The sequence below is a fragment of the Nicotiana tomentosiformis genome, chromosome 3 (genome assembly GCF_000390325.3).
Source record: "Nicotiana tomentosiformis chromosome 3, ASM39032v3, whole genome shotgun sequence".
NCBI classification, from domain to species: domain Eukaryota; kingdom Viridiplantae; phylum Streptophyta; class Magnoliopsida; order Solanales; family Solanaceae; genus Nicotiana; species Nicotiana tomentosiformis.
In genome coordinates this window covers 90,806,699-90,824,888 of record NC_090814.1, presented here as the reverse complement: position 1 = coordinate 90,824,888, position 18,190 = coordinate 90,806,699, and the positions used below count along the sequence as shown (strand labels likewise).

Sequence of the window (18,190 nt, the reverse complement as noted above, 5' to 3'; positions counted from 1 at the left end):
ACAAGTCCTGCACCTATTAATTTGTCTTAAAATCGGCTGTGATAATTTGTTTTTAATCCTTTTCCATTGTACCCCCACCCCCACCCCCACTCGTCACCTACCTAACTTAGAGAATCCGTACGACGTCGTTTCTTACTTGGTGTAGAATCATACAAGATGCGCCAAAAATAGATATTCCGGAAAGAATGATGTCCGTCATACCAAATTAAAACTTTCATTTTCTTTGCCTTCTTTCACTCCTTGTTCGGATATTTCTGTGCTGCTCCTCTACAAAATCCTCCTTCGTTCACTTCTCTACTAAAAACCTCAATCCCAAATTCCCACGAAATTATTTCTCAATTTCGGATCTTCTTTGTCTGATGGGTCATCTCCTAAATCCCACAAAAGTCTCCTCTTGTCCCACAAAGCTCCAATCTTGAAATTCTATTCTTCTTCAGACATATAAAAGAAAGAATCTTTCCTACTGAATTTTCACTTTTCTAAACTAAGCACATATGGCAGCTGCATTTAGATCGAAACACAGAGCCTCTATGGCTATAACTCACTTCAGATACTTCATCATCAATGATTTTCATACGGGTCGTTTTCCCAATTTCCATTTATGTACCCGAACCAGCAAGTGGGACAATTTGCTCGCAAACTCGTCTGCTCCTCATAATTCTTCTTTATTCAAGCCTGTTTCATTTCTTGGCGAATTCAAGAGTTCACAGAATTATTCAAATAGGAAGAATAATAAGAATAAACGCAAAATCAGCATGTCTTCTAGTAGTAACTATGGGGGGGACCCACCTGAAATTTGGCAGCCACCTGGTGGTGAGGGAATTGTGGTTCGTCCAGGTGTCAAGTTTGTTCAGGCTGGTGAAGGGGAGGGGGGTCCCGGGCCGGGTTCTGGAGGTGGGTTTGGTTCCGGGTCGAAAGATGGGTCTTGGGGTGGATCCAATTTAGGTTCCCATTTTCCTACACCCAAGCAACTGTGTAAAGGGCTTGATAAGTTTGTTATTGGACAGGAGAGAGCTAAAAAGGTAATCTTTTTGCAAGTTTTATCTTTTGGAATTGATAATTCTGAGTACCCTTTTGAGTGTAGATAAAAAGATAGTTTAGCTTGTGGTTTTTATGCTTTCTTTGTTGATTACAATACTAATACAGCAAAAAAGCACTATCTTGAGCTGCAAGAGTGACTTCCTTTATCATTTTGTAATTCAATTTGTGATTGCAGGTTCTGTCTGTAGCCGTATATAATCATTACAAGAGAATATATAATGACTCTTCACATAAGTGGTTAGTTTTGATCACTGCATAATTTCCACATTGTTTTCCTTCCTGTACTTTATGTTTTACCTTTGACGTGTGAGTTGTGAGATGCACTATAAAGTTATTTGGACCGTAGGAAGTCAGAAATGGAAATTCCTGGATCAGGCATTTGCCACCTTTGTTACTCTTCTAAAGCTATTCTTTAAATGTGATAACATAGGCCCGCAGGAAATGACAGTAGTGAAAAAGCAGATGGAGCAGAAAATGAATCCGTGGAGCTTGAGAAGAGTAACATCCTTTTAATGGGGCCGACAGGTTCAGGTAAACTTTATAATGATCCATTGTGCTTCTTGAAGTCTGAATTGTGGTAAAATCGCATTGTAGATTTATGCGCGTGTCGCGTAGTGGAACTCTAGATTCATCAGCAGAGAAATCTTTTTTCTCTTTCTCCTGCTTTCTTTTTCTTTTTAGTTGTGAATTTTTTTTGAAAGATAGTAAGAAGTGCTATTTACTTGTAGTGGTGGTATGAGTGATTCAAGCTAATGCTCATTGTCTGCTTCATAATGTCAAAGAGCAAACGTGTGCGCTGATAAATAGATACTTCAGATTTAACTGTGTATATTAAGGCTAAAACTGTGATGATGAGAGGGCCACGTGAATTTTGCGTTAAGACTAATGATCATGTAATTTAAAAGCGTCATTCTCCTTTTCTCTTTTTATCCTTTTAGCCCTCAACTTATCTTGGATTCCCTTTTTTTTCGTGGTAGACTGGGGGCGGGTGGGGTGGTGTGAATTGATAGAGCTTTACTTTTGCCATTATCACTGCTAAAATTATGATCCTTAATTGTTAAAAATATTACTTTTTCACTTGTGTATATTGGTGTCATATCAAGGACAGGGAAGACTTTACTTGCCAAGACCTTGGCTCGATTGGTGAACGTTCCATTTGTGATAGCAGATGCGACTACACTAACTCAGGTATGTTGTTATCCTGTCACCTTGGTAGAGATCTAAAACATCTATCCCAGCTTAATAATCTTTGCAAGAAATCAATCTTTGTCTAAATCTTGTTCCCTTCCACGCATTGTTGTTTTTGCGCATTATGTTAATTTGTTTGAACATTAGAGATCCCATAAGCCTGAGGAACCGTCTCCGAATAGTCTGTTTGAGGTCAGATTTAGGTTGTGGAGGGTGGGAAATCTGGATTAACTCAGGGCTGCAATTGAGCTGGTTGCAATTTGATTCATTGTAAATGAAGAAGACCTGTCTAATCTATTGAAGATGAGAATGTTTTTAAGTACTGGTGTTGTCAATTATTACCATTAGGACTAAAATAGGGAAAACCTTGTTTTGTCATTCCAAGAGATTGATACCTATGCAAATAGATAGAATGAGACTTGATATCCTAATTTTGGCTAACATGAACATACAAGATGCCCATGATCATCTATCTCTATCTTGAGTTTTTTGATAAGGTAAATTGTATTGATCAAAAGGGAGAAAACTCCCGTATACAAAGAAGTATACCAAAAAGTAGAGAATTTACATCAGAACATAATTCTCTACAAATGACGCTCAATCTTCGATACAAGTAGGGGCTATATGAGTGCACCAAAAAGCGATCAAAGATAAGAGACTATTCTTAAGATGTGAAAAAGGAGATTCAATCCCCTTAAAAGCTCTCCTGTTTCTCTCCCCCCAAACTATCCACATGAGAGCTAACGGGGCGAACTTCCACGCCTTTAGCTTTCTTTTTCTATGGAAACCCACCCAGCTATATAAGATTTCCTTTACAGTGCTTGGCATCACCCATTGAACACCAAAAAGATTCAGGATTGCCCTCAACAAACCCGAGGACACAGGGCAATGCAACAAAAGATGATCAACTTCTTCCCCTGAGCTTTTACACATGTAGCACCAACTAACAAGTGTAATTCCTCTCTTTCGCAGATTTTCAGCAGTCAAGATCACTCCCCTCGCCGCTAGCCATGCAAAAAAGCACACCTTCGTGGGCGCCTTAGGAATCCAGATCGAGGAGTATGGAAAAGTGGCCTCCTCTCTCACTAACATACTCTGGTAAAAGGACTTTACGGTGAACAAACCATCGCCACGCAACCCCCATCTCCAAGAATCACAGGATGGCTAGGGCCTGTCTTGCCCATATAGCAGTGCCAACAAATTTTGGAGCTCCACAATCTCCCAATCTTGAATGTTCCTTCTAAATGAGAGGTCCCATACTACCCCCATGCTCCTTGCGAATCTGTTGAACCATCAATTCTTTCTGGTTTGAAACTCTGAAGACGTGGGAAAAGTGACCCTCAGAGTATCCTCTCCACACCACCTATGATTCCAAAAGCTGATTCTCCTTCCATCTCCCACCTTGTAAGTGATGTTGCCATTGAATGCTTCCCAATTCTTCATGATGCTCCTCCACATACCACACCCGAAAGGTGCTGTGATCGCCTTGGTCCTCCAACCCCCTCCCGTGGAATCGTACTTTTCTACTATGACCTCCCTCCATAGAGCATGTTCTTCTACCCCGAATCTCCACAGCCACTTTCCCAACAAAGCTCTGTTGAATACCCTAAGATCTTTTACTCCAAGTCCACCTCACTTCTTTAGGGAAGTGACTGTCTGCCAGTTCACTAGATGAAACTTTCTAGTCCCATCCACCGCATCCCAAAGAAAATTCCTTTGAAGCCGCTCCAGTTTTTCCGCGATGCTCACAAGAGCTTGCAACAGGGACAAGTAATAGGTGGACATACTCGATAAAGTGCTTTTAATAAGCACTTCCTTACCGCCTTTTGGCAAGTACCGTTTCTGCCAGCCTGCTAATCTTTTTTCAACCCTTTCGATCACTGGATTCCAAACCGTAGTATCCTTATGCTAGGAGAATCTCACACTTGCCGAGGTTGATTTTGAGTCCTGATACTATCTGAAACCACTGCAGAACCTGCTTCAGGTAGGTCAATTGAACCATATCGGCATCATAGAAAGGGCACTGGGCGCCCCGATCGGTGCTGAGAATCCTCGCAAGAAGCCTCTGCCCGTCGCACGATCCAACATTTTACTCAGAGCATCCATCACTAGAATGAATAGCATGGGGGATAGGGGGTCACCTTGCCTGAGACCCCTGGAGCTGTCAAAGAAATCACACGGGCTACCATTAACCAGGATAGAGTATCTGACTGAAGAAATGCAGAACTTGATCCATCCCCTCCATCTTACCCCAAACTCCATCCGCATCATAATGAAATCCAGGAACTCCCAATTGACATGGCTGAAAGCCTTCTCAAGGTCCAGCTTGCATAGTAAGTCGGGTTCTCTATTTTTCCTTCTGGAGTCTACAAGTTCATTTGCCACGAAAGCAGCGTCCAGGATCTGCCTACCTTCCACAAACGCATTCCGGGAGGACAAAACAAACACGTCAAGAACCTTCTTGAGTCTAATGGATAGCACTTTAGAAATAATTTTGTAAATGCTCCCCACGAGACTAATAGGCATATAGTCTCTGATACAAGATGCACCTTCTTTCTTAGGCACAATGGTAATAAAAGAAGCATTGATACTTCTCTCGAAAACACCATTCACGTGGAAGTATTCAATGGCTTCCATCAACTCCCTCTTAATGGTGTCCCAACAGAGCTGGAAGAAGGCCAAGGAGAAACCATCGGGCCCGGGGCTTTTTCACCAGCACAATTCGGCACAGCCTCGTGCACCTCCTCCTCCTCGAAAGCCCTTTCTAGCCACTCACTGTCTCCCTCCCCTATGTGGTTGAACTCTATTCCCCCAAAGTAAGCCTCCAAGTAACTTCCTCTTTGTATAAGTTCTCATAAAAACCCACTATCGCCCCTTTTACCTCCTCCTCTCCCTCAATCCTCACCCCATCTACAACTAAGGACTATATGAGGTTTCTCCTTCGATTTGCAACCGCAACCCTGTGGAATTTTCGGAACTAAGATAATTTTCGGAGCATGTTTATTTAAATCCTTGCTTACCGTGTTCCCAAAACTTAATTCTTGATGGTCTTTTCTAGAAGTAGAATAGCAGAAACCATTCGATGTTACTATTAAAAATAATTGGCACCTTGATGGGAGTCCAGAGCTTTAGGTTCCTATTCATGACAATACTTTTGTCTGCAGGCAGGATATGTTGGGGAAGATGTTGAATCCATTCTATATAAGCTCCTTACTGTAAGTACTATACCTTTTCAGTCTTTAATCTCAGTTTATTGTTTTATTCCCATATCTCATTTGAGTATTTTACCAGGAAAAAAGAAGAAATATTATCTTATCATCCTTGCCAACTTAAGCATAGGTTTTAATTCTAGCTTTTTAGATGTGATGCAGAAAAGTGCTTATTTGATGATTTTGCTGAATATGATGAGTAGATATAGCCTATAGGATGTTTTGTTCCCAAACTATTTGGTGTCTAGAAGTCTATAGAACCAATTGCAGCCTTTTTCATTTCTGTATTTACAGTAATTTTCTGTTTTATGTGTCTAATTACCTCCATATCATTCAAATATGTTTATATCATCACCAGCAATCATTGCAATATCTAATTTAGGGTTTAGGAATGGAGGAGGAAAGAAAACTGCTTACTACTTGTGAGATGTTCTTGCTTTTTAGTCGGAACATAATATTGTTTTGCATCCTTTCCAGTGATTTCTAGCCTTGATATGTGTTATCATTTGATTATTCTGGTCTGACTTTATTTCAGGTTGCTGACTATAATGTAGCAGCTGCTCAGCAAGGCATAGTGTATATTGACGAAGTTGACAAGATCACGAAAAAGGTAGATGTTAGCTCATAGACTATACTTTCCTTTTTCAGATTAAACTTTCGCTGGCGACTTTTCATGTGTCAATTTAGCTGATTCCTATTATACTGACATTTCCAGGCTGAAAGCCTCAACATCAGTAGGGATGTCTCAGGAGAGGGCGTCCAGCAGGCATTGTTGAAGATGCTTGAAGGAACAGTAAGTGTTTACCTTAGTTTTTGCTTGTTAATCGTGAATTGATCTTCACAACTTTGATCAAATGTGGGTATTAATTGATGTCGCAAATGCAGAAGCGACTTTGACTGTTATTGCTCTGTTAAGATTAGAGCTAGACAAAAAGCTTTTGTATACGAAAATCACCGAGGTATGATAGACGGAGATGTTACTCATAGGATAAAAATAGATGGTTGAAATGGAGAGGACTACCGGGGTGTAATGTGATGGAAGGATACCCACCAAAGTGAAACGTAAGTTTTATAAAATAGTTGTAATAATATTATATGAGAGTGAATGTTGGTATAAGATGAACTTAAAGGAACAGTATGATAATTGAGGATTCGTATGGGCGACTTGCTTTGAAATGAGATGTAGCTGCATATGAAAGTTAACAGGCTGTTGGCTTAGTGTTGGCTGCTTTGTATTACTGAACTAGGTTAGCTGCTTTTTAGATCCCACTGACTGGCTGAATGTGGCTCATCAACAATGAACTAACGTTTATATTGCTGGTGGCCGTGATACCTGTTTCATCGCTTTTTGGTTTCACGCTACAGTCTGCACGTGCTAACAATTCTTTCCTCTTTCTTCTCTACTCTGATGATGCTTGTCAGAATTGATTGAATGTTGTGTCTCCAAAGCATTCGAAAAAGGATGGTATGGTTTCTAATGACCTTTAGATGTGCCATAGAATTTCTGTGATAATGGCCTGACTGTCTTAGTCGGTGGACTTACTATAACAGATCAATTTACAATCTATAGTTCAGTGATATGATTAGAAAAATGAATCGTTGCATCATTTGTTTGTTACTATAATGAGTTTTCTGTTATACTTATCCCAAAAGAAAAAATATTGAGCTTTTTGTACCCATCGTAAAAATAATGAGCTTTCCGGTGCAGATAGTCAATGTGCCGGAGAAGGGAGCTCGGAAACACCCTAGAGGGGATAATATTCAGGTAAGATGGTTATAAAAGCACTTCATTTTTGGGATTAAGGTGTTTCTTTCCTAATCAAGAGAAATTTGGAAGTCCTGCTGCAAGTAAAAATGTTGTTCTTAGTTCTTTAGTGTGAATTACTTTACTATCGATGAGCAATTGTGTATCATTTACTGTCTTTATAAGTAAGATATATTAACTGCTTTGTTCAGCCTTCTGGTGTGGGTAGAAGACATTTCTTACGCTTTTTCTATTTCTGTTTGTTGGACGCCCATTTGAGCCCCTTCTGCCATGCTAGGTTATATTGTTGGTTTGATGTTTTACAGATATGTATCTTTGAGCCAAAAAATTCCCAAACCTCTCTATAACAACCTCGTTTGTTCCGAATATTTTTGGATGTTCTAGCGAAGTGTTGTTATAGAGGACATATATTATAACTTAACATAAAAATTCGTTCCGAAAAAGCTTGGCTTTTATAGGGGAGTGTTGTTATATAGGGATACTGTTATAGAGAGGTCTGACTGTATTAGCCTTGTTATTTATGTCATTACAGATTGATACGAAAGATATTCTCTTTATATGCGGTGGTGCCTTCATTGACTTGGAGAAAACAATATCAGAGAGGTCTTACTACTTGCCCATTGTAGTTCTTATTTTCTTTCCATTTAGTCTGACATCTACCTAATTCCTGCAAGATATACTTGTTGATGTTTTCAGGCGCCAAGATTCTTCTATAGGGTTCGGTGCACCAGTTCGCGCAAACATGAGGACTGGTGGTGTTACAAGTGCTGCTGTGACATCATCTTTATTGGAGATAGTAAGTTCTTCAATCTTGCAGCTTGGCAGACCGACCAGAGCATATATACTAAAGAGTACTTTTAGCTTGATTGTGGTTGTATTTTGCATGATCATAGATGTAGCACCATATTATCTGAAGTAAGAAACTGATGACTATGGAAATGCTAAGACGCTTATCGTCCCAATAAATTTAGTTGCATATGCATCAGATGAAGTCAGATATTTGCAACAACATGAACTGAGATAGTAACTTACTAATGTGCCAAGTTGTGAAACTGTGTCTTTACCATTAGTTATCATTAGTCTCCTGCATGTCGAACGCCCTTTTACTGGAATTCGGTGTTCTGCTTGTTGTATTTTGAGCAGATGGAGTGCCTGTGTTTCATTTACTTCCTCTTACCTTAAATAGTTGACCTTTACGCTTCATGATAGTCTTCATTTTCCATGTTCCATTAGAAGTGATCTTTCACTTAGATTTTTAAATGTATGTCTCTTGTCACTTTGATATTGGAAAGGTTCCGACTTATAGTACTTTCATGTAGTTTCTACATATTTAAAAGTTGCTGCCATGTGACCAGGAGGTCACCGGTTCAAGCCGTGGAAACAGCCTCTTGCAAAAATGCAGACTAAGGCTGCGTACGATAGACCCTTGTGGTCTGGCCCTTCCCCGGACCCGCGCATAGCGGGAGCTTGGTGCACCGGGCTGCCCTTTAATCTTTTAAATAAAATGGATTATTTTATGGCCAATTTAGCTGCACCGATAATAAAAGGGCAAACAAGTTTGCTTATCTACTTCTTTTCTGATGGGTAAGTTTTTGAAGTATTTACTAATCCTATTTCATAATTCTCCTGTTATGCAGGTTGAAAGTAGTGATCTAATATCATATGGTCTGATACCTGAGTTTGTTGGTCGATTCCCCATCCTTGTAAATCTGTCAGCTTTAACTGAGAATCAACTTGTGCAGGTAATGCTTATGTTTTCTGTAACTTTGGTTCTTTGCTTTATGCACATAATTATGGTTTTATGGAAAGCCGTTCTTTGTTTGAATAAGGTGGACATGGTTGGACATTATTTATGCCTTTGGGTTACTCTTCTAGGATTTTCATTCAGAATATGAGACTATATGCCAAATCTAGATTGATTGTTCCCTTTTCACTGTTTTGATTCTTTGCAGGTTCTAACTGAGCCAAAAAATGCACTAGGGAAGCAGTACAAAAAGATGTTCCAAATGAATGGGGTGAGTATTTGCCTCTCTAAGAAACTTCTCTGGATATGCATAAAGATGCATTTGCATTCTTTTATCTCTTTCAGATCCTGCACACATTTTATTTCTTTGGGCAAGGAGCAGGAAGGAACTTTTCTGGTTTTCCTTTACTTTTATTACCAGGAAGTTACTTTTCTCATACTTGGAGACTTCTTTCTCAGGTAAAGCTGCATTTCACTGAAGATGCGTTGAGATTGATAGCTAAGAAAGCTATATCTAAAAATACTGGTGCTCGTGGATTGCGATCCATACTGGAGAGCATCCTGATGGATGCTATGTATGAGGTGTGTAATTCGTCTCTCTCTATTTCTGTCTTTGGTTGACATACAGCATATAGCGAGGACTGCTTGGAAGAAATGTTCCTTTAGGTAGTGTATGCTGATCTTGAAATGAATTTACTAATTGTGTAAACCACAGTTCTTGGCATTTTGATATTCACTGAAAAATTAGGATTCGTTGTATGGTATTTCTCTCTGACTGGGGATAATCTGCTGAACATAATGTATTAAAAAAAACTGTGAGGCCTTATCTCAAATTGTGCACATCTCTGTAATTGTACTTAAAATATGCAGGTTCGACTCTGTGCATTTCAATATTACAGAGTACTCTAAGTTGATGGCAAATACTTGTTGGTTATCACTGAATATATGTGAAAAGCTTTAGCTGAAAACAGTTGTAAACTTAATTAACAGAAAACAATTAATCAAAACCTTGAGGGAACCATCAAAACAAAATATAAAATAAATAAATATCCGGGAGGGATACTGTTAGTTTACAGATATGTATAGTGTAGTCTTGTAGTGTATAGCTATAAATAGGGACCTCGTGTATTGTATTCATTATCTAATATCAATAACATATTTTCTCCCGTGCTTTCTCACATGGTATCAGAGCAATTGTGAGAGATTTATCGCTGTACATAAATTCCAGCGATTCCGGGAAGAGAAATAAGTCAGCGGAAGTCTTTTTCCGGCGACTTTTCAAGGTTGTTTTGCATCTGCTTCATCTCCGTCAGTGTTGTGCAAAATTCAACACTACCACAAGAGTCGTCACTGTCCGGCGACCAAACCTCAGTGAAAATCTTCGGCAGCAGCCTCCTCATGCGCCTCCACGCGCCACCATAAGCTCACGCGCCGGCGCGTACGACCACTTCCGGCCATTTTTTAAAAAACTCTGCGAACACTGGTCCGTTATCCTTCCACTGCACAAAGCGGGAGCTGTTCGTTGCTCTGTGAAACTAGCCTCACGCGGTCCACCCCTCTTTAGGTGCTAACTAGCCCATGTCTTTACTTGGGTCACGTAGCCCAACTCTAAGTTTGGAGAGGGCAGGCCAGATGATAGCCCACAAAGTCTTACCTTCTGAGTCAGCCCAACATCCCACTATTTCAATGCCCCCACTCAGGTTACAAGCTCACGTTACCAGGCTCGGATGGTAATTCCGATCCTAACCCTACTGTTTTCATTTCATTCCGACCACTTTGAGTTTTTTCCGGCAGCTACAATACGATTCTGACAGCTACAGTAAGATTCCGGCAGCTACAATATTTCCTTATTCTGTTTCTGTGTTTCCTTACTCTGTTTCAGTGGATTACAGTTGATTCTTTCTCTTATTTGGTAATAATTTGCAACGATGTCTTTGGGATTTGATGTTTTTGGGTCTAGAAACATGTGTTCTGGAAGCTCCAGTGCTATTATTACCTCGGAACCTTTAATGGGAGGTTCAAACTACTTAGCTTGGGTTTCATCTGTCGAGTTGTGGTGTAGAGGACAAGGTGTTCAAGATCATCTAATCAAACAGTCTAGCGAAGGAGATGAAAAGGCAATAGCACTTTGGGCAAAGATCGATGCTCAGTTATGTAGCATCTTGTGGCGATCTATTGATTCCAAGTTGATGCCCTTGTTTAGTCCATTTCAGACATGTTATTTGGTTTGGGCAAAGGCATGCACCTTATACACTAATGACATATCTCGCTTTTATGATGTGATATCGCGGATGACAAACTTAAAGAAGCAGGAATTAGATATGTCTACTTACTTGGGTCAAGTACAAACAGTCATGGAGAATTTGAGAAGTTGATGCCAGTTTCTGCTAGTGTTGAAAAACAACAAGAGCAGCGACAGAAGATGTTTCTCGTTCTTACCCTCGCTGGACTTCCTAATGATCTTGATTCAGTACGCGACCAGTTTTTGGCTAGTTCGACTGTCCCGACAGTTGATGAATTATTCTCTCGATTACTCCGCCTTGCTGCAGCACCAAGTCACCCAGTGATCTCATCACAGATACTTGATTCCTCTGTTCAGGCATCCCAGACAGTGGATGTTCGGGCATCTAAAACTATGGAGCATAGACGAGGAAGAGGTCGTTTTGGAAGATCTAGACCCAAGTGTTCTTATTGTCACAAACTTGGACACACTCGTGAAATGTGTTATATCTTACATGGTCGTCCACCCAAAAATGCTTACATTGCTCATACCGAGACTACAGGTAACCAGGGATTTTCTTTATCTAAAGAAGAATATAATGAGCTCCTTCAGTATCGAGCAAGTAAGCAGACATCTCCACAAATAGCCTCAGTTGCTCAGACTGATACATTTGTTACTGGTAATTCTTTTGCTTGTGTTTCCCAGTCTAGTACTCTTGGCCCATGGGTCATGGACTCCGGCGCTTCTGATCACATCTCTGGTAATATATCACTTTTGTCAAATATTGTATATTCACAGTCTCTTCCCACTGTTACTTTAGCCAATGGATGTCAAACTAAGGCAAAAGGAGTTGGACAAGCTAATCCCTTGTCTTTTATCACCCTAGATTCCGTTCATTATGTCCCTGGTTGTCATTTTAGTCTTGCATCTGTTAGTCGTTTGACTCGTGCCCTCTATTGTGGTATATATTTTATTGACGATTCTTTTATTATGCAGGACCGCAGTACGAGACAAACAATTGGTATATGACGTGAATCAGAAGGCCTTTACTACCTTAACTCACTCAGTCCTTCCATAGCATGTCTAGTTACAGATCCTCCAGATCTAATCCACAAACGTTTAGGCATCAGTTCAACCTTGGGATTTCGTTATTTTGTTAGTTTTATTGATGATTATTCAAGATGTACTTGGCTTTTCTTAATGAAAGATCGTTCTGAGTTAGTTTCTATATTCCAGAGTTTCTGTGCTGAAATCAAAAACCAATTTGGTGTTTCTATTCGTATTTTTCGCAGTGATAATGCCTTAGAATATTTATCTTCTCAGTTTTAGCAGTTTATGACTTCTCAAGGAATTATTAATCAAACATCTTGTCCTTATACCCCTCAGCAAAATGGGGTTGCTGAGAGAAAGAATAGACATCTTATTGAGACTGCTCGCACACTTCTAATTGAATGTCGTGTTCCGTTGCTTTTTTGGGGCGATGCAGTTCTCACAACTTGTTATTTGATTAATCGGATGCCTTCATCTCTCATCAAGGATCAGATTCCACATTCAGTATTGTTTCCCCAATCACCCTTATACTCTCTTCCACCCGTGTTTTTGGGAGCACGTGTTTTGTTCATAACTTAGCCCGTGGGAAAGATAAGTTAGCTTCTCGTGCTCTCAAGTGTGTCTTCCTTGGTTATTCTCGTATTCAGAAGGGATATCGTTGTTATTCTCCAAATCTTCGTAGGTACCTTATGTCAGCTGACGTCACATTTTTTGAGCCTAAATCTTTTTTTTACCTCTGCTGACCACCATGATATATCTGAGGTCTTACCCATACCGGCCTTTGAGGAGTTTACTATAGCTCCTCCTCCACCTTCGACCACAGAAGTTTCACCCATACCAACCGTTGAGGAGTCTAGTGTTGTTCCTCCTAGATCACCAGCCACATGAACACCACTCTTGACTTATCATCGTCGTTTGCACCCTACATCAGGCCCAACTGGTTCTCGTCCTGCACTTGACCCTGCTCCTACTGCGGACTTGTCTCTTCCTAGTACACCGATTGCACTTCGGAAAGGTATACGGACAACACTTAAGCCTAATCCCCATTATGTCGGTTTAAGTTATCATCGTCTGTCATCTCCCCATTATGCTTTTATATCTTCTTTGTTCTCAATTTCCGTCCCTAAGTCTACAGGTGAAGCGTTGTCTCATCCAGGATGGCGACAGGCTATGTCTGCTTTACATACAAGTGGTACTTGGGAGCTTGTTCCTCTTCCTTCAGGTAAATCTACTATTGGTTGTCGTTGGGTTTATGCAGTCAAAGTTGGTCCCGATGGCCAGGTTGATCGACTTGAGGCCCGTCTTGTTGCCAAAGGATATACTCAGATATTTGGGCTCGATTACAGTTATACCTTCTCTCCCGTGGCTAAAGTCGCATTAGTCCGCATTTTTCTATCCATGGTTGCGGTTCTCTATCAGCTGGACATTAAGAATGCCTTTCTTCACGGTGATCTTGAGGATGAGGTTTATATGGAGCAACCACCTGGTTTTGTTGCTCAGGGGGAGTCTCGTAACCTTGTATGCCGCATGCATCGGTCACTTTATGGTCTAAAGCAGTCTCCTTGAGCTTGGTTTGGTAAGTTCAGCACGGTTATCCAGGAGTTTGACATAACTCGTAGTGAAGCTGATCACTCTGTGTTTTATCAGCACTTTGCTTCAAGTCTCTGTATTTATCTGGTAGTTTATGTTGATGATATTGTTATTACTGGCAATGATCAGGATGGTATTATCAATCTGAAGCAGCATCTCTTCCAACACTTCCAAACTAAGGATATAGGCAGATTGAACTACTTTTTAGGTATTGAGGTTGCTCAGTCTAGCTCAGGTATTGTTAATTTTCAAAGAAAATATGCTTTAGACATTCTTGAGGAGACAGGGATGATAGATTGCAAACCTGTTGACACTCCGATGGATCCGAATTCCAAACTTCTGCCAGGACAGGGGGAGCCGCTTAGCGATCCTGCAAGCTATAGGCGGTTGGTTGGTAAATTAAATTATCTTACAGTGACTAGACTCGACATTTTTTATCCTGTGAGTGTTGTAAGTCAGTTTATGAATTCTCCATGTGATAGTCATTGGGATGCAGTTGTTCGCATTATTCAGTATATAAAATCGGCTCCAGGCACAGGGTTACTGTTTGAGGATCGAGGTCATGAGCAGATCGTTGGATACTCAGATGTTGATTGGGCAGGATCACCTTCTGATAGACGTTCTACGTCTGGATATTGTGTTTTAGTAGGATGAAATTTGGTGTCTTGGAAGAGCAAGAAACAGAATGTAGTTGCTCGGTCTAGTGCAGATGCAGAATATCGAGCAATGGCTATGGCAACATGTGAGCTAGTCTGGACCAAATAATTGCTCAAGGAATTGAAATTTGGTGAAATCAGTCGGATGGAACTTGTGTGCGATAATCAAGCTGCCCTTCATATTGCATTAAATCCGGTGTTCCATGAGAGAACTAAACACATTGAGATTGATTGTCACTTCGTTAGAGAAAAGATACTTTCAGGAGAAATTGCTACAAAGTTTGTAAAGTCGAATGATAAGCTTGCAGATATTTTCACCAAGTCTCTCACTGGTCCTCGTATTGGTTATATATGTAACAAGCTCGGTACATATGATTTGTATGTACCGGCTTGAGGGGGAGTGTTAGTTTACAGGTATGTATAGTATAGTCTTACCCCACATTGGATGAGGAGTAATATATCCTTGTAGTGTATAGCTATAAATAGGGACATCTTGTATTGTATTCATTATCTTATGTTATTAATGTAGCGTGTTGCCTTATTCAACCAACACCACAATTTTCTCTTATTTCTTTTTTTCATTCTTTTCCACTAGAATATTTCTGATTTGTATGTTTGCAGATTCCTGATGTCAGAACAGGCGACGACGTAATAGATGCCGTTGTAGTTGATGAGGAGTCTGTCGGAGCTGAGGGGCGAGGATGTGGGGCTAAAATCCTTTATGGCAAGGGTGCATTTGATCGCCACTTTTCACAGAATAGACCAAAGGATTCTGAGGTTAGTTTAACCTTGCATGATCTAGGATATATGTGATACGATGGAAATCATTTCATGAAAATGTTTTCCATTAGGAAGTTCATTTTCTGGCGTTTCGTCTGGAGGAAGTCATTTTCCAAGAAAAATATTTTCCATCAAAACGGAGAAAATCCTTCCCTCACTTTTCGGCAGAAGTCATTTTCCTTACGAGTTACGACTATCTTTTCTATAATTAGTCAAAAAGTTTCATTGACAAACACCAAGTTGGTGTCGATTAATTTTCCTAACAACTATCTTAAACCTTTAACTTCATATTAGTTTCTTCAGCTAACACTTAAACATTATTATTAATCTTTATTACCTAAAATTTTCATTGAAATGCTCTCCGATTTGCTAATGTTATTATTAATCTTTAATAGGAGTGCTTTTCTATTTTCTATTCACCAACCAAATATTTGAAAAACATTTTCCATAAAAAATGACTTCCGTCATACCAAACATACTAGAATTTTCTGTTTTGTTGTAAATACAATGTCAAATCATACTATTAAGGGTCCTTTTCGTAACAAACAATTATACAGGGATTGTAATATAAGAATTAGTAATATATGGTTTACACTGCAAAGATTAGTAGTGCAAGGATTAGTAATATATGAATTAAAATGCAACGATTATTAGAGGGTGTTAATGATGGGTTTGAGGAAAAGACAAAGGATAATTTTGTCTTCTGTGTTTAATCCATGGAGTATTACTTAATTCATGCACTGTTGTCCCATGCTATATTACGTAATAAACATCAATTGGTGTATTAAATTATATTAGGATTAACTATGCAAGATTCAAAATACAAACCAAACACTGGATAAGAAATTCCAAATTTTATACCATGCATATTTCATCTTATACCTCAAGCAAAACAAATCCTTAACGTTTTTCCTGTTGTACTACTACAGACAAACCTGGAGGGGTCTGACGGAGACCACGAGACGGAACAAGAGCTTCCTTCCATTGTTGCTTTGTAAATGTTCTGTGAGGTGTATTTCTGGTCTCGATTATGTACAGTAATCTAAATTCAAATAAACAGTGTTAATTTAATAAGCTCAATGTGCTTTCATACTGCATTTTTGTTGTGTTTTACTGTTATCTTGCTATTTATTCTTTGATCTACTCCAGCTATAATTCTGAAGTTAGAACCATCCTCCTCAACTTTCCTCTTGGCCATTATTTGAACAGACCATGCTCTTATGTGCTAGTCATCATTTAGAAAGGGTTGAGGGACTGTTAATTCTTTTCGCTCGTCCCTTTTATATCATAGTGTTTGGAAGACGGTTTCTCCAAATGGCCATCTTTAATATTCGCTTGAATGGCCCCCGGGGCTTTGGCCTAGTGGTAAGAGTGCAACACATGATATGTGGAGGTATGTTATTGGTGGATTAGGCGTGTGTGTGTCACTAGTTCGAACCTTAACGCATACAAAAGCTTGATATTTAAGTATTACCCTATATGTTCCAATTGGCTAAGACACAGAAGAGCTGTAATCGTTTTGAATATTGCACGTAGAATGATAGTGATAGCAATTTGGGTGGGACCTTAATTGGACAGAGTAATGAGGTGTATAAAATGATATGTTTTGGTACATTCTGGCAGTTATTTGAACCATAAGATTTCTTTTTGTATTATTATAAGTTTGGGAAAATCGGCACGCAAAGGTGAGAGTGGCCTAGTGTAGAAAGTAAAAGGTGTAAGCAGTTCCATAATTTTGTTGTGACTACTATTCACCAAACTCGTGCACCAATTATTGTCTCTTTTCTGTTTCCTTTTTGCCAGTAACTTACGTTTCTACCCCACCATTGCCTTTCTAGACATCTTTTAATGGGAATTATCATTAAAATACGTACCAATGAAAGTTTGGTTACTAAAAATATTTGTCTCAAAAGTTCAAGATAAAATATATTATATTTTTTCTTTTTTACCCTTAATAATTAATTATCTTAGAAGACTACAAACACATTACTTGTGGATAATTTTATTCAAATACCAAGAAGTATACCTTGTAATCTTAAACACTTTAATCATGTTTACACTAATGCAATCAATGTTTTAAATACCAAAGTTCTTTATAAAGTATATTCAAACTTTTGAAGTTCTGCTAGAGTACACGTAATGAAAGAATATATGAAAATTCAATACATTGTGAAGTTGAAGCCAATGTTAAGAATACTCGCCTCTGTATTTAAATTCAAAAACAATTGATTCACAAAAGACGTTCTAACTCTTTGATAGGTAAATTCAATATTTTTGTCAGGAATAGTTTCTGTAGTAATATTTAAATCAGGAATTTGTGGTCTAACACCATTAGCAATATGAAGTTCAGCAGGCATATTTAGATCTATTTGGATCAATGAAAATTGATGACTTTGTGTTAGATCCATGTTCATTTCAACAATTTAGTGAAGCATTCTTTTTTATATAAAATTTTAGGTGGGGAATGTTAAATTTTCAAATGGGACTAAAGTAACTTTCGTTGAATTTTTTGGCTCCACAATAGTTTTAGTTGGAATTTTTACAAAACATGTTTGAAATTTTGTTTGAAGGAAAGATGAATGCCATTTAGCTGTTAGAAGAGTTTGCATTACTGATTTGTTAATTATCCTAGGTGTCTCTTCATATATTCTATAAAGCAAATCAATTGCATTCACATTTAGTAAAAATATGGATAATGTCATTGATGGAGATAACACATAAATTGAGTAAATATTAAATAAGGGTAATAGTCAAAAACTATTATTTCTTAAAGGGTGTGCACAAGAGAATCACGACACATATTATGAGACAGAAGGAGTAATAATTGATGGTGCATATCTTGCGGTTCAAACTTCAAAGTTGGGCATAAAAATTCGAACCCGCGCCTAGTTTCATACTCCCTCCGTCCCACACTATTTGGCATTCTTCCTTTTTTAATCGGTCCAA

The 18,190-nt window shown here is 39.0% G+C and overlaps 1 protein-coding gene and 1 long non-coding RNA gene across 2 annotated transcripts; both read left to right on the top strand.

Moving 5' to 3' along the window:
* Positions 1-182: 182 nt before the first annotated feature.
* Positions 183-16,341, top strand: LOC104085786 (CLP protease regulatory subunit CLPX1, mitochondrial). Its single transcript, XM_009589909.4, has 15 exons — positions 183-1,022; positions 1,217-1,278; positions 1,472-1,572; positions 2,150-2,229; positions 5,394-5,444; positions 5,974-6,048; positions 6,154-6,231; positions 7,147-7,203; positions 7,736-7,806; positions 7,900-7,999; positions 8,841-8,945; positions 9,156-9,218; positions 9,407-9,529; positions 15,086-15,241; positions 16,174-16,341. The coding sequence occupies exons 1-15, from the start codon at positions 495-497 to the stop codon at positions 16,240-16,242; spliced, it is 1,719 nt and encodes a 572-aa protein (XP_009588204.1). The 5' UTR covers positions 183-494; the 3' UTR covers positions 16,243-16,341.
* LOC138907098 (uncharacterized) lies at positions 9,538-14,971 on the top strand. Its single transcript, XR_011414807.1, has 2 exons — positions 9,538-13,794; positions 13,938-14,971. It is a non-coding gene; the product is annotated as an uncharacterized lncRNA (long non-coding RNA).
* Positions 16,342-18,190: the final 1,849 nt, after the last annotated feature.

Excerpts from the sequence above, each read along its gene's own strand:
- LOC104085786 (XM_009589909.4), top strand. The coding sequence starts at position 495 with ATGGCAGCTGCATTTAGATCGAAACACAGAGCCTCTATGGCTATAACT. Across the intron at positions 1,023-1,216 it reads GACAGGAGAGAGCTAAAAAG|GTTCTGTCTGTAGCCGTATA; the intron begins GTAATCTTTTTG and ends TTGTGATTGCAG. Across the intron at positions 8,000-8,840 it reads CATCATCTTTATTGGAGATA|GTTGAAAGTAGTGATCTAAT; the intron begins GTAAGTTCTTCA and ends CCTGTTATGCAG.